General features: G+C 38.7%; 1 protein-coding gene across 1 annotated transcript in view; it reads right to left on the reverse strand.

The window, feature by feature from the left end:
• Window positions 1–6,009: 6,009 nt before the first annotated feature.
• The window catches only part of usp43b (ubiquitin specific peptidase 43b), a 75,894-nt gene continuing 65,350 nt past the window's right edge, over window positions 6,010–16,553 (reverse strand). The window contains exons 9-15 of the mRNA XM_027141539.2: window positions 13,746–13,849; window positions 10,492–10,569; window positions 10,011–10,140; window positions 8,613–8,958; window positions 8,371–8,529; window positions 7,642–7,809; window positions 6,010–7,466 (exon numbers count right to left, since the gene is read on the reverse strand). Coding sequence (XP_026997340.1) covers window positions 6,325–7,466; window positions 7,642–7,809; window positions 8,371–8,529; window positions 8,613–8,958; window positions 10,011–10,140; window positions 10,492–10,569; window positions 13,746–13,849 — 2,127 coding nt within the window. The 3' untranslated portion in view covers window positions 6,010–6,324. The remainder of the gene's footprint in view (window positions 7,467–7,641; window positions 7,810–8,370; window positions 8,530–8,612; window positions 8,959–10,010; window positions 10,141–10,491; window positions 10,570–13,745; window positions 13,850–16,553) is intronic.

The following is a 16,553-nucleotide window of genomic DNA, read 5'->3' on the forward strand; positions in this document are numbered from 1 at the left end:
AAAAAAGGAACGCTTACGTTATGCTCAGTTCATGTGAAACTGACCATGATGCCTGGATGAGAGATTGGGAAATTACAGAATTAAGTGAGAATATAGTTAGAAAAACCCAGATCAACCAACAAAAACTGGTAAAAACAGAAACATATCTTTGTGTCTGTGATTCTTTTTGTTGATTATTACAACACTAATGTCACATCCACCCTTATTCTGAGGCTAAAGCTTTCCACAGTTCAGTATCACATCTATCACTTTTTATTTTCCAACTCCACGTTTGTGGACAGTGTTTCCTGTTCCCACTCATACACACCCACAAGAGATAAATTGCAACACAGTGGCCCTATTTAAGCCGTTTGTGTATCTTCATGTGCTTATGAAATCTTGTGTGTTTATCTCTAGGCATTTTAGTTTATCCCAGTGGTTTCCTCTGCAGCTCCAAGTCATTATAGTGTTTTGTGTTCTATGTTGTCTGGATAGTCAGTATAAATTTGTCGACTTTTATTCCCACTGCCTTCAGAATTATGTCTCTGGATGTGGAAATACCTAAAACTGCGGTAGTCTATAGTCTAAAAAACAATTTCATTGAAACATCATGGATTCTTCACATACAAAATACCTCATTTGCAGAGACAGAGACATTTTTGCAAAACAGAGCCTGGGTTAAAGTATAAATCACGGTTCATACAAACGCTTCATACTGAATTTCTGGGATTTGCAAGTAATTTTTAAGCACTATATATATATTTTTTCAAGGACAAAAGATGTCACTTTAACATAATTATTTAAAAAAATATATTTATAATGCAGCTTTACAACAGGTACGATGCACATTTGGTGTGTCCTCATGAATGTTTAGCAATTTTGTCACCTTTCACCACTATGCTGGATTACAGTATATCTGTATTTTACAGGCATTGCTTCATCTTCAGCATAACATTAGTATTCTCCAGGTGAGTTGCCGGAGCCGTCTGTGTCGAAATGAGTGAGTGACTAGTTCGGCATGTGGAGGTGTGTCATGTTTATAATGAAATCATTGCATTCATGTTCTGACAAAAAGAAACACTTTTAAGTTATTTAGCAATGTCATATTTATCGACTTTAAGCACTTGTAATCACCACTAGACTGAAGCCTTATCTTAAAATATCTGTTTTCAAGGTTTTCCAGTACTTCAATTTCAAAGAAACAAATTGAAGTACTTTAAGCAGTCCAGGCGCCTTGTACAAACCTCGCTGAGCGACCGCTTGATAAGTGATAAACTTTTCATTGAGTGCTAATCAGCAGATGAAATGGAACATCAGGGGCATTTGTTTAACAACAGCGATTTGTTTCACTCAGAAAGAAAGAACAAAGAAACAGATTAAAGACTTGTCTACACATTCCAGTGACAAATAGAGTGTTTAATAATTTGCTATATTAAAAATAAAGTACAATGTGCTATATAAAGTGACAGTACAAACTCGGTGACAGTACAAACGTGGGCGAGATTTTGTTCCAGTGTGTCCGTTATGTCTGTGCTTCATTTCCTTCAATGCCATTTAATCAGAATCTGAGCAAAATCATTCAGTACACAATCATTTTTACAACTTTATTTACATTAATTACAGATTACTGAAAAAATCTTGGAATACAAAAGTTTGCATAAAAATATATCCAGAACCTTTAACCCTTAAAAGCAACAACATTCCTTCATTATACCACTTCATAAACAAGCCAAAGTCACTGTTATTAGATTTACTGATCTGAAATGGGAAAGGCTCGATGATCTTTGTAGTCCTAAAACCATTTTAGTCAAGTTTAGTCATTTAAAGCATGAGCTGGTTAACAGTGTATACGACTATGTTTACATTTACTCTTTTGGCTGATGCTTGTATCCAAAGTGACTTTATAAGTAAGGCAGAATTCACGTACGAGTCTGACTCAGTGGCTCAGCAGTGGCTTTCTAACAGTACTTGGATTTGAACTCACAACCTTCTGGTTACTGCACCACAAACAGTTCCGCTTTTACCGGTCAACATTGAATTGTCAAGGCTTAAAAAATAAAAGCTAACATGATGTAATAATGTATGATTTATAAGTATATAAGTCCTTCATTAGGTTCTTGGAGGAGAGAAAAAACAAACACTTGTGAATGCTAACTAAGGATGGATATATATATATGGATATACTTAACTACTGCATCTTTGGACAAGCCTAAACTCCTTGAAAAGCCTGTACAGAAGAAAGGAAGCCTGTATAGAAATAGAAGTAGGTGCTTGAAAAGTAATAAATCCATCAATGTAAAACAAATGAATGAAATGAAATATATTTTGGTTCCACTTCAATGCCACTCACTATAAGAACCCTTAACTTTTCAGGGCAGATAGGACTAAAGCTAGGCATCCATCTCTCTTAAATCTTTACACACACACACACACACACACACACACACACACACACACACACACACACACACACACACACACACACACACACACACACACACTCTTTCTCTAATCACTAATTCGTTTAAAACGAATAGAAGGATTGTGTAATTGTCTGGCTACATGATGAGTGCAATTTCTTTCACTAGATCAATGTCTACATATTGCTGCTGAATTAAATGTGAAAAACGTACACCAGCCATTTACTAATATTACAACCGATCTACAGCTTATATTAGTTTTATTTAGTAAAAAAAGGCCCGATCTCCTCAAAACATGACAGACTGTCGTATCTAGTACAAAAAGTCTTCAATGTGATGTTGCTATTTAAAAGTGTGTACGTTCGGGAAAGTCTGAGATGTTTATGTTGACAGACGAGGCGGAATAAAGGATGGGAAAAAAAAAGATTCATGAACTTGATTCCTACATGAGCTGCAGCTGCTTCCCTTTCCAACAGCAACTGGATGGGAGTAGGAGAGATGATAGCGATGATGATGTGAACTGTGTGTGTGTGTGTGTGTGTCGGTGTGACATAATGAACAGTGTGTGCAATAACGGTATGGAAGGATCATGTGTCTGTATGTATACGAGAGAATACGTGACTGTTCAGTAAATCCACAAAACATGTACATGTGTCCGTATCGAGAACATTACTACTGATGCTCCTTCGAGAACATTATTATAAAAAGGCACTTAAATAATATCACAATCAAAGTTTGAGCTGTTTTGCCGACAAACGCAGACTGTTGTTTCGTTTGTTGATCTGTTGTTCTGCATTTAATTGCATAAATGTTACATATTCAGTTGCATACTTCTCATCACCTCTGGTAAATTTATCTGACATGTAGTGCTTTTTTTCTCTAACCAGTGTACATTAGGAACAACGAAGACATTCGTTGTTTATTCTAATTAAAGTAAAACATTTGTAATGTCCGCAACACTTTTTAAACTCCCATCTTTATTAATTAATTAAAAAGAAACGTTTCGACCCTGTTGGGTCTTCTTCAGGCGAATGAAGACCCAACAGGGTGGAAACGTTGCTTTTTAATTAATTAATAAAGATGGGAGTTTAAAAAGTGTTGCGGACATTACAAATGTTTTACTTTAACGGTTTCTTTTGTCCTGCTCCTGCCAGAAGGTGGGATGTGCACACAATAACTGATTTAACAGATTATTCCAATTAAAACCATGAATTATTACATAATAATGCAGAGATCACCATGACTCCTGCATCACAAATTCATTCCGTTGTGCAGATTCCTAAAAGTTTTTTTTTCTCCTCCAAAATTTGAAATATTTTAGGGACTGCTTAGCCATGAATCATAATCCAGATCGTTGCTTGTGTACACCCCATTATATATACACAGTACCATGTTTGAAAATGATGTTAGTTAGTTCCTTACGTGCTACGTTTGCAGGTTACGAATGCTATAAGCACTAAATCAGGATGTACACGGATATATGAGAAACTCAAAACTTAAAAGTGCAATTTTAAACAGAACCAGAATTAAGCAGAAATACTATTTAAAAGCTTTACTGAGGGATGCACCGATATCATTTTTTCAGCCGTGTGCATGTGTTTTGGTTCTCGTTCGATACCGATACTGAAACAGTTTATTCAGTTCTGTGTGTGTTGTTTGTTTAGTTCCATGTGCTGCTACCAATGAACTTGAGTCACCTGACTCTCAAACCCATATGTGCTTGACATCCCATTCCAGATTGAATCCCCACTTCCACTGCTGTTTGTTATAATAACCTCCGATCTGCCGAGAAGACGTTCCACTAGATTTTGGAGTGTGGCTCATTCGCACATACTGTAACGAGAGTGTTAGTTATGTCAGACAACAAGGTCTGGGGCGCGTTTGGCTTTTCAGTTCATCTGTACAGTGGGGTTGAGGCTCTGAGCAGGACACTTGATCTCTTCCACTTCAACTTTGGCATGTCATGTCTTCATAGAGCTTGTTCACTTCACACAGAGACATTGTCATGCTGAAACAAGTTTAGGCCTCTTGGTTCCAGTGAAGTGAAATTGTAACGCTACAGCACACAAAGACATCCTGTATAATTGTGTGGCAGCAGTATGAAGAAGAACCTCACGTGTGTCTGATGTGCTGCTCAGGTATACTATAGTGTTTAAACTCTATGCTCAGTAGTATGCAGTGCGGTAATCAACACGTGAGGTCATTAAAAGTGCAATGTGCTGTGAATTTGCACCTTGAGTCACGAGAAGAACTAGAAGTAAAGCGCGTGTCTCAGTGCTCGCAGAACTGAATCGCTCGTATCTGCTTCACGCTCAAGTATACACTTCTGCGTGCACAAATTCCAGCAGCTTTCTAAACTTATCTCACATAGTAGCACATGCTTTTAGATACAGGCATCGCAGCATTTTTTACGAGTATAGATAAACCACCATGGTATTATTCCGGTCCCAGGGTCTGTATCACTGAACCTATATTTTTTTTACACATGAAAGTAGTCAAAATATTTTAGAAAATATAACGTTAGCTTTTTAAAGTTATTATACCTGGTAGTTTTGTCTGTAGTACACACATATAATGGAAGATTGGTAGGTCTACCTCTTGATTGACATTTTAAACATTATAAATATAAAGTTCAAACTGGCTTTTTTTTTTCTTCCAAAAATTAATTAACATGATTATAAACATGATATTTACATGAAACTGAATATATGTGAGAAATATTACACCAAAATATACCATAAACATATAAAAAAATAGTATCTTATTTAGTCAAAACTCTATGGATGAATCTAAATCCAAGGTCTTGGTTTGTATGGCCTAGCAAAGGTGAGTGAATAAATAAAAAAAAAAGAAGAAAAATTACCTAAATTTCAAAATTACCCCAAAAGCTGCGATCACATTTAATTTCTGTTATTAGCTTTCCATCATAAGCTGCTATTATTAACCCTTCTGATTGGCTCACATTATATTCTCTTAAACCACAGCGCTGATTATTGTTCAGAAGATATTGATACATTTTCTCTAACTGCACACCTCTGACATGAGTGCTGACTACAAGGCAGATCACAGGTTTATATTAATACGGAATTGTTCGTATAGTAACAGCTCGTCCGCACCACGTACAGTAAGGGAGGAATCTCCTGTGTCAGCACTCTGCGTAACGGTCAGACGTGTCATGGGAAAGTTTTCAGGACAGACGTGTTGCTTCCCTGTATGGCTTCTCTGTACCAAGCTGCATTTTTCAAATCGGATTTGTTTCAACAGAAAGTGTGGGAAAGACTATAGCTGCCATAGCATAAGTGAAAACGGTAATTTACACATTTTCAAGGATTTTCCACAACATTATATATAACAAGTCAATATAAAACAGGTAAAAATTTGGACATGTTTTCTGTAATAAATAACGGATTGTAATCGTCGGCAAGTTGCTGTGGTATAAGAGGAATAAAACTTATAAAGCAAATATTCTATGTCGTTGTTGATATAACAGCACGTTCGGTTATGTTTTTGTTTCTAATATAATAAGGTTCGATAAACATAACACAAAAGAATTTGTTGACAATTCCGATATTATGCGTGTCTGGAGCACCGGCGATGACGAGATCTGGTGACTTTTTGTTGAGAGATTTAAACCTAAAGATTTGTGAAAGTCTGGGGACATCTAAATAATAATCTAGTTAAAATTCTTGTTAATTAGTGGGCTCCGTAAAAATAAATTATATTATTAACTGGTTTAAATTATGGGATTTAAAAGGATTTGTCTAAAAATGCAGTTTAGTTTTTTTGTAAAATATTGTATCTGTTTTCTTGCCTTTAGCTGGAACCTTGGTGAAAGTACCCTAAATATCTTGTCTTCAGTGGAGGCACTCAGACTGGAATGATCTGCACCTAAATCAGACACTCACACACTTCAGCTGTCCTGAGATCAGAAGCAGGACTCAGGCACTGGTCTCTGTCTGCCTAGAGAAGTGGTGCTGTATCTGTTCCTCTGCAGTGTATTGTAGGACGGTTTATCAGCACTCTGTCCTTTCTGAGGAGGAACCAGTAGCCCGTTCCTCTGGAGGGACACTGTCCTCCTCAGACTCGGATCCAGTCTGCTCTGAAGGCTGGAAGAGCTCAGCGCTCGCTTAATATCTCCACCGCTGCCACTGTGGCTATCCTTTCCATTGATCAGCGTCTTGTTGTAGTACCGTGCGCTGCTGCTCCTGTGTGTGCCGTTGCCTTTTTTCTCCTCCGCTACCAGGCCGTTTGGAGTGCCGTTGGACACGGACAGCTTGTTAGAGCTCTTATGTGTTATCGTTCTTCCTTGAGCTGTTTCTTTGGCACGTATGTTCTTTGACTGGTTGTCCTTCTTAACATTGCCTGGCATGAGGAAGGCTGGGATGCCATCTGTCTCCTCATTTTTGCATCCTGCAACATCTTCTTGCTGGTTTTGACTACAAAACGTTCTGGTAACACCACCTGGCTGGTTCCAATGTCTCATTATTGTGGAATCTTTGCTTTCACTTGTGCTGTTTGATACACTTTGAGCTGTGCTTGTCCCAGGATGAACCCCAACTGAGGATTCTCGACAAGACTGACCGTCTTGAGACTTTCCGTGTTGTTCCTGCCTCCTCTTTGAAGTCCTCCTGACTAGTAAACCTTCATCTCTGCCCTTACTAGCGCATCTGTCTGAACCTGGTCTGCTCTGGCCTTCAGGTACTCGAGGTGAATCCGACTCACGACAGCTTCCTCTCTCTGCACCGCTAAAACCACTGCTGCCACTAGGGGAGCTGAGAGAGTCATCCACAGGAAGCTGGGCTTTACCTTGTGCAGGGCTAGCCACCAGACTCACTATTGGCTCCTTGGTGCACCGTGGCCTCCGTCCAGATTCCAGGTACTCCACCAGTTCTCCAGTCCTTGGTGTTGTGATCTGAGGGACAGAAGTGACTTTCTTGCGGTCCTTGGAACCAAAAGACCAGCGCAGAGGAAGCACTTTGCTCAGGGTTTCCTTATTCTTGGTGGGTGAACGCAGGCTTACGCTTCGGCCCTGGGTGCCACGGACGAATGGTCTTGACGCAAATCCATCTATGGGTGGGGAATGGAGAACAAATTTAGGATCTGTAAAACGGAAAACTAATGATAATGACCCGAATAAAGACTTTGTTAAAATTTGATATAATATTATAAAGAAAAGTAATGAATAACAATGACCAGGACTGGTACCATCTACTCTGTGGGTGCTTGTTGAGAAATAACTCACCAGAATCTACTTTTGGCTGCTCATAGAAAACAGGAGAAGTCGGTGTTTGAGGCTCAGGAGCTGAAGAGCAGTTTGAGGTCTTAGTCGTGGAACACAAAGTCTGGCTATCTTCTGACACCGATGTCAAACGGATGAGCCAATGATTAGACATGGAGGAGCTAGTAGAGCCTGTTGAAGAAGAGATCATGTGAGTCATTAGCACAAAAAACAAGTTTGCTAGGAATATCAGCTCCGGGTATTAGCTGATTTTCACTTTCATTGATAAAAGTGCTGTTCGTTAGACTTTTCATGTAATTATATTTTACTTTGCATATCAACAGACTCAAATTAATTCATATTTTGCTTCCAGTGATATTTTACTTTTAACTGTATACACTATCACCATTTTAATCTTTGATCACAATTAATGGCTGACTTTTGGGGCCTGGTATTTGTTGCAAATATTCCTATGATATTCATATTTTCAAATGAAACATATCAGTCATAACTGTAGGTAGATCCAGCTTGGTATTACTTATTCATTACTCTTAAATTTTCTAGACATTAATCCTGATTCATCAAAAGAGTGTACTGTAAAAGCTCCTTGTTTATCAGTTTAATCTTTGGTATGTTTGCATAATTAAACTCATATTTGATTAGTAGCAACCTGAAAAATGGACATACACAGGGACCAGTATATTTGAACAATTGAATCTTTATTGTATAGTGAAGATGGAGGTAAATTCTAACCTCGGAGCGAGCAGCTGGCTGACCATACAGGGATGCTGTTGCGTCTCTGGTAAAAGAGGATATAAGCCCCACGTGTACAGACTTCTCCCTCAGGCACTGGCTCTACGCTGCTGTCATCGTAACCGTACCACTGGCCATCCACTGAGTTCCTACAGTATGCTGAAAGAACAGAAATACTGAAATTAACTGCAGTATATTCTCGTCCGCACACATCCCAGATCATTTATTGTCGGTCCACAGACCTGTGTAATGACCTCCATGCATGCCCCCGTGATGGTTACACACAGCGTACAGGTCATACAAGTAGTCCTCAGGATGTTGGCCTGTTTCAGTCCTATGATGAGGCTGCTGTTTCCATGTAGAAGGTAAGCGTGTGCAGTTACCCCTCTTGACCATGTGGGGCGCCATATCCAGGGCTGTGAGAGGGAAGCGCACCAAAGTGGACAGCTTGTTTCGTCGTTCGCCCACCTGCCTGAAACGCTTGAGGTGGAGGATGAGGATGTCCGGGAGTGTCCACAGACTCATCTGAACCATGCCTTGCTGCAGCTGCTTGCAGTGAGGACACTTCCATGCGTCGTCTGGAGCCAGCTGCATGTACAGTGTACGATATAATGTGCAATATAATATGCTTTATTTTGTTCAGTGCAACAACCGTGACCTGCATAAACCTGATGGGTTTATTATTATTCAGTTATTCGTATTAAAGCACGTCAGATAAAGTATACTAGTGACGGGAAAACTAATACTAATACTTTTAGAGGAGGGGTTTGCAAACAGATTTCATCAATATTATGAGTACAATAATGTATACTATATATTATAGAGCTGTCTATTCTTGACCATTCCTCTCACATAACACAGCAGCTCCATGTGGCATTATTTCTAGGCCTGGCACTTTCTGAGTGAATTCATTTGGGATTAAATCCATTCAATTCAAGTGACAAGGCAAATAATAATTCTAAGAACTGAGTCACACATTTAATAGAGTCGCCTGTGAAGAGTAGCATCTTTCTGAATGATAATTTCTAATTTCTTAAAAACAATACTTAAAAAAAATACTTTAAACAGTATGTTTTTTTTTTACATACCTACATGTGTATAGTAAAATAAAAATAAAGAGCCTTGTGCAATGAGCAGACATTTGACCACACACACGTTTTCACTCTGTAGCCTGAAGCCTTAAGCACTGAGTCACACTTCCTCAAAATAAGCTGGTGTGTCTGAAGCAAATGATCAGCAGCAAGATCTTTCACTCTATCCTTTTTCTCTAGAAATAAAATGTTTCCACCCTAAATCTAGTCACGGGATTGTTTAGTAACATCAGTGTGGTTTAGTTTTAAAGTCAACTTTAATGACTTATCTTCATGTTTGGTTTCACTTCCACGTTTGTAGCAGTCTTTAAATTAAAATCCTTTCTCTGGCTAAACAATTTATCTTGTTCTAACTTCCTTTATTTCCTTTGACGCATCTTCACAAGAATCTGTCTGCATCTTGGTAACTGAATTCTAAGCATCTGGGATTCAAATGACATTTCAGTTGTGTTAAGGTGATTAGCACTGTGTATAGCAGGGAACCCGGCTCTAAAGGGTTTGTTAAGATCTCAGAGCTGCATGTTTTGGACTTGCTTTGGTGTGTGTTACCTGCTCTTCTTTAGTATAAAGCTGAAAGCACTCGTCCAGTGTGCAGCTGTGTTGCTGGACATGCTGCTGCTGCTGAGCGCGTACGCTCTCACAGTCCTTCACCACCTCCTCCTGAATGTTACCAAAAAGACTACACACACACACACACACACACACACACACACACAGACACACACACACACACACACACACACACACACACACACACACACACACACACACACACACACACACAAACTGTTTTACTACAAAACATTTGTATTTCCATAATATTATATTAGTACAGGAACTAATTATTTGTTCGCTATAAACAAGATCAGCATCTTAAGGTGATCCTGAAGTGATCCTGTCCCACTTCTCATCCAATTGTGTCTAAAAGTGGCACAACGTGAGCCTCAAGCAGTCCTAATGTCACTGTGCATGCTCCTTTTCTTTTTGCCATAAAGTGATTCGATGGTTTGATGATAATGGACTGACTCACCAGTCTTTCATTCTGTGTTCCCACTCCACGATCAGCTTCACATGTGGAGGCCCGCCGGAGCCACACAGCTTTAGAGCTCTGAGTAAACAGAGGAAATCGCCAGTTAGTATTAGTGACAGGATTTTCACATCTTTCTACTCATAATGATGATGGTTTTTAGTACTACCGTGTAATTAGTATTCTACTTTTTTATACTATTATTTACCATACTACTACTAATGATAATTGTCATCTCACAGAACACATCCCAGCCTGTAAATATGGATGCCAAAGACTACAACTGCCAACTGATTCAGTCAATGTCATGTTTAGGGTCACTGGATTATTGATCACATACACACTGTGTGTCTCAGTCGAATGCTCAGTAGTCAGAGCACTAATCTAATAATATGGGTCCTGGTTAGGTCTTCAACACCGGTTCATGATACTACTACTACTACTACTACTACTACTACTACTACTACTACTACTACTACTACTACTACTAATAATAATAATAATAATAATGGGGGGCATGGTGGCTAATTGGTTAGCACGTTTGCCTCACACCTCCAGAGTTGGGGGTTTGATTCCCGCTTCCGCCTTTTGTGTATGGAGTTTGCATGTTCTACCCCATGCCCTGGGGGTTTCCTCTGGGTACTCCGGTTCACCCCCCCGGTCCAAAGACATGCATGGTAGGTTGATTGGCATCTCTGGAAAATTGTCCGTAGTGTGTGATTGCGTGAGTGAATGAGAGTGTGTGTGCCCTGCGATGGGTTGCCAATCTGTCCAGGGTGTATCCTGCCTTGATGCCCGATGATGCCTGAGATAGGCACAGGCTCCCCGTGACCCAAGGTAGTTCGGATAAGTGGTAGGAAATGAATGAATGAATGAATGAATAATAATAATAATAATTAGACATTCTTTAGGACCCGGAGTTAGTCCAGCTTCATTATAATTTATGTAACATGACCAAGAATGGTTCTCTTGTGTAGGATGTCAAACAAAGAATTTGGGAAAAAACGTTCTGGCTGTGAGTCTCAAAAATAACAATAAACTACTTGATAACACTGAGCAATGACTCAGCCTGCTTTGTTCCATGTCCTTTAAAAAGCATCGTGCAATACTTCATCATGCCTGCCATGTGTGTCCCTGCTGGAAAGCTTTCATGAGCCAGTTTAGAAGAAGCTCTTGCTCTAATTCTCTGATTCTTGTGCCAGTAAGGCGGAAAAACAGCAGGTGAGAGAAGTAGGTGGGAAGAGGCGAGATTAGGCAGGACTTCAACCAGACCAAAGTGTTATTTCTCCTCATCACAGGATACGTTATGTAAGATTTTACATTATTGTTGCAAAAAATATTTATGAATGAAGCCCATGATTGAAGAGCATAAAGATCTGAGATATGGGCCCAAATTCATATAAAGAGTCTAAGGATGATCTCAGAGAGCTCCTGATTTAGCTTTAAAATGTCTAACTGGGAATCTCAGTTTAAGTGTGATTCAGGACCAATCTCAGAGCATCTCTGAGCAAGGAAAATACAAACACTTTTATCTTAGAGAGGAGGCGAACATATTAGAGATGCGCTAACATCTGTATGTTATAAATGTAATGTAAATGTGAACATCTCCAGCACAGCGCAGAAATGTCATAGCGCCAAATTATATCATTTCTACTGCTGTGGCATATAAGCTCTGTTTCAGAAATGTTAGTGTATCTCTAAATGCCATAGCGGCAGAATATATATATATATATATATATATATATATATATATATATATATATATATATATATATATATATATATATATATTCGCTGAGTCAGAGATGCTAATCTGTATCATTTTTTAACTCACTATCGTTATTAAATATTGTATACAATACATTTCTTCTTCCTCTTCACCTTTTGGTCATTTTCTCCTCTGATAAAGAAACTCTTAAAACCTTTAATAGTCCTCCTCACTACACCTTTTGACCTTATGAGCTGTTTTAAGGGTTAAGATTCTTCATGAATAACTTTTATCTTTACTAGGATCTTCTCTTTAATTATAAGAGGAAATGCTCACATTTCTAAGAATTTGATGTTTATCGGTATGGTTTCTTTTAAAAAAAAAAGAGTGAGTAATGTGGAGATTATTAGAACTCTTGATATTATGCATGCTGTTATAACTATATGCATATACTGAATGATGAAATTTAGCAGTTTGTCCTCTTTGTAGGAAAATGATGAGCACACTGAACAGGAGAAACATGCTTTCAGTCTAGAAATGTCTGTTATTAAATGACAAAAACACTGTGCTGAAGATTTGACCCTTCTATTTCCAGAAGTGCAGGGTGTCTGGCGGTTGGGATGATAATATATAATTAGATGGCTGTAGTCATTTTCTAAACGATCAGTTATTAAATGTAACTACGTCAGTATTTGGTGCTTTATGCCAAAAGTAGAAACTGATCGACGAAAACGTGCATGTCTTTGACCACATACTGTAGTGTTGCATTTATTCAGTTCTTTATAAAAGTTTATTATGAACAATTACCGTAAGTTTAAGTTTCCTTACATACTAATTTATACACCAGCAATTTATATCCTGAGGTAAAGTTTCCACATAGAGTACACACTGATGCTAAATTTTCTTAACACTGATTAGAATTTATTTATACTGCAAGTATTCATTAGGTATACTCTTTTTATAGAAAGTGAAAGTCTTTCTCAAGCCCTTATCTTTGACTCTTTAGCATACACTGGGTTTGAACTCTCTAAGAACGTAATTTAACCTCTGACTTACTGTCTGTGTAAAGCAGAGAAGAACAGAAAGTGTGTATACAGGTCTATTGTAAAAGGAAAGAATTTGAATAAAGAACTAGCCTGTGTCCAGCTCAGCTCTTTGAAAGCAGCTTTCCAAAGACTGGTTTTGACTTTGATGCTTACGGGCTTAAAGCTGTGAGCTCCTGAAGAACACAATCTAAACTTCTTTCTATTCGGTTCTTTTCCGCTGAATGGTTTTGTTCATGGTCCGAATGTCGAAAAAGAAAAATCAATACTTTGTCATTACTACTTGTCAGAATGCAGTAGATTTTTTAAAAATTTGTCACACACATTTTTAAATTACTATTTGCTAATTCCTATACAGTACATGGCTTCCAGGTAGGTCGTTGTTTGGGGGGATTGCAAATTTATGACCTCTTATTGGGAGACAGCAAAAAAGTTTACAGAGTTTCAATTCAAGCTCCAAGCCAGAATCTACCATAATCCGTTAACACAAGACGGCATCATCTTACCTGTCCACTGCAGGATGGTAAAGTGGACGTCCATCCTGTGGACTCAAGTAGCTACAGGACGCCGATCCTCCAACGACACGGATTTTAAACAGGACTCTGTTATTCTGGAAAGAAATAAAGACAAGAAAAAGAAAATAGTTGCAGTCAGACAGACTGTTCAATGCTCTGTTACTCTGTGGGAGACAATTTCCTGCCCAGGCTTGGGTTCACTAGTCCCCTTAGTGAAAAGCCTCAGTGCAAATCAGTAGAAAGTTATTTCTGACTAACCTTTACCATTTCTACATAAATCATGATGATGGGAGTTTTCTCTTCCAGAACGACCCCGTTCCATAGGGCACAAGTGCTTACTGAATGTTTTTTTTCTCTCAAGGGAAGACTTGGGACGAACGTGTTCACTGATCTGAATGCTCTTTAACGCAGGAATTCAAACCCAATTGAGGAAATATCGTTAGGAACAATGGCGTTCATCCTAGCATGCTTTCAGAGAGTTATAGAATATCTGACAATGCATTGAAGCTCTTCTGGTTGATTGTGGTGTGGTAATTTGATCTTAGATGTGAATGTGTGTGTGTTTGTGTGTGTGTGTGTGTGTGTGTGTGTGTGTGTGTGTATGCAAGGTGCCCTGCAATGGACTAGCAACCCACCAAGAGTGTATTTCCACCTCACACTTCCACCTTTGGATAATAATCCATTCTGACACACTGCAAAGTCTCACTCCTGCTTTGTTCAGCGATGCATCTGAGCTTTGCATTTGTTTCGCCTGTTCACTGAGTTTGTCATCACCCACTGCGGTTGTTTATATATACACCTGACCCTCAGCCGGTTTCATGTTCCCGATTGCTGGATTACATTCTTATTTGTTTGCCCCTGTTTTCCTGATAAACCTGCACATCCACCCAGTGCTATCTGAAGTCTGACATTCTACTTGTTCTTAAAATTGCTTTTGTGTGTCTGCATTCTGTGAGGATCTATTGAACTCTTGAAAATGAAACACTGCTCCATCCAAGAATGAAATTGATTTCCTCTTCTTTCTAAATGAAATTCTACATTTTGCTGGCTGAGCTTCAAGATAACAGAAAAGTCTCCTGCTGGGACAGAGAGAAAGAGAGAGAGAGAGAGAGAGAGTGTGTGTGTGTGTGTGTGTGTGTGTGTGTGTGTGTGTGTGTGTGTGTGTGTGTGTGTGTGTGTGAGAGAGAGAGAGAGAGAGAGAGAGAGAGAGAGAGAGAATGTTTGTGTGTGTAAAAATAGACTAGAAAGAACAAGAAAGGTTCTTAAAAAGACAAATGCAGGAATGTTTCATTTATATTGTACAGCGCTGATATTTCAAACTGAAATTTGAACAATAACGTGTCAGAAATGCTGCCTGAAAAAAGGGATTCTAGCACATTTGGTGTGTCTCAGGCACAGACACAGAGATAAGGATGACCGAGAAGCCTGTGTTCCTTTTAGCACAGAAATATAACAAAAACCTCCTAAAGAAAAACACACACACAGATGAGCATCTGTGACCTTGATTATTTGAACTGTATTGTTAACGATCCATAATCATTATGTTTAAATTATTGTCAGAGATCTGAGGGCATTTATCAGAGCATCCAGCAGAGGGAGTTCCATGACAGCTTATGAAGGATGACTTGTGGCACTTTGGCGAGGACAACTGCAGGGCCCAAATCTGTGAGTGACCGGTCTGACAAGTATAAGGATAACCTGGGATTGGGACTGAGTCTGGCCTGCAAAATCACCACACCTCAAAGAAAACACACCATAAACTCTGGACACCATGGATTCAATTATGCATGAAATCATACACCACTGACACTGTTTTGAGTTTGCAGTGACTAATTATTACAATAAAATAGCTTATTGTTACAATCATGGTGAGAAAAGTACACCAAGTGCCTGATAAGAAATTATACACACTTTCATTTTATCCACAGCATTTGACTTGAGATTTGAGAGCTGAATATTGTACACCTAAAACATGTCTAATCTTATTCCCAATGTATATACACACATGGCTTCATTATTTTGCAGCATAAATGCTGCCATTTTATCAGGGATGCGTAGACACTTTATAACCGTTGCAACAGACCTGGACCCTGATCTCCAGACTTAAGGTTGAGCTGCTCAGCTAATGTGTGTACCATTTTAAACCACGCTATTCTCCTCAGTTAGAGTCCTTCAATCTGTAAATGGCTCAGTGCTTAGAATCAAAACAAAACTGAAATCAAATATATACTGTATCCGGTCTGTAGTCTATGCAGACTGTCTGGTGACAAAAAAGAATATTTTTGTACTTGCACAATCATGTTGAAGACTCTCAGACTGTAGAAGTCTATATGTTATATCTGTGTTACTATCTACAGTAGTACTGTATATGTAATATCTTGCAGCATGTCACTTCCTGACTGTGCACATTGCTTACAGTTTACTATTACTATTATTCAGGATTGCACTACCACGTCAATGAAACCGACAAGAGAAGTGCATCGGTAGATATTAAGTCCTTACTTTATGACAGGATTGCTTCTCATTAGGGAAAGATTATCTCTATGTTTAATTCCAGAACAAAATAAATACTAGATCCACATCTCTTAATCCTCATGTAGATCCGTTACATTAAATGCTAAATGTTTGCTTTTTTATTTATTTTTTTTAGAAAATGTACTTCAGTAGTAAGTCAAGTCTGGATAAAGCTAAAGCTGGTGTTGTTTGGAAAGCTGAAGTGAAGTGAACTCTGAGTGAGAGTTCTTTCAGTGAACTTTTACTTTCGCACACACACACCCAATAAAGAATGTCAGATACCTA

This window comes from Tachysurus fulvidraco, chromosome 15 (assembly GCF_022655615.1).
Source record: "Tachysurus fulvidraco isolate hzauxx_2018 chromosome 15, HZAU_PFXX_2.0, whole genome shotgun sequence".
Classification (NCBI taxonomy): Eukaryota; Metazoa; Chordata; class Actinopteri; order Siluriformes; family Bagridae; genus Tachysurus; species Tachysurus fulvidraco.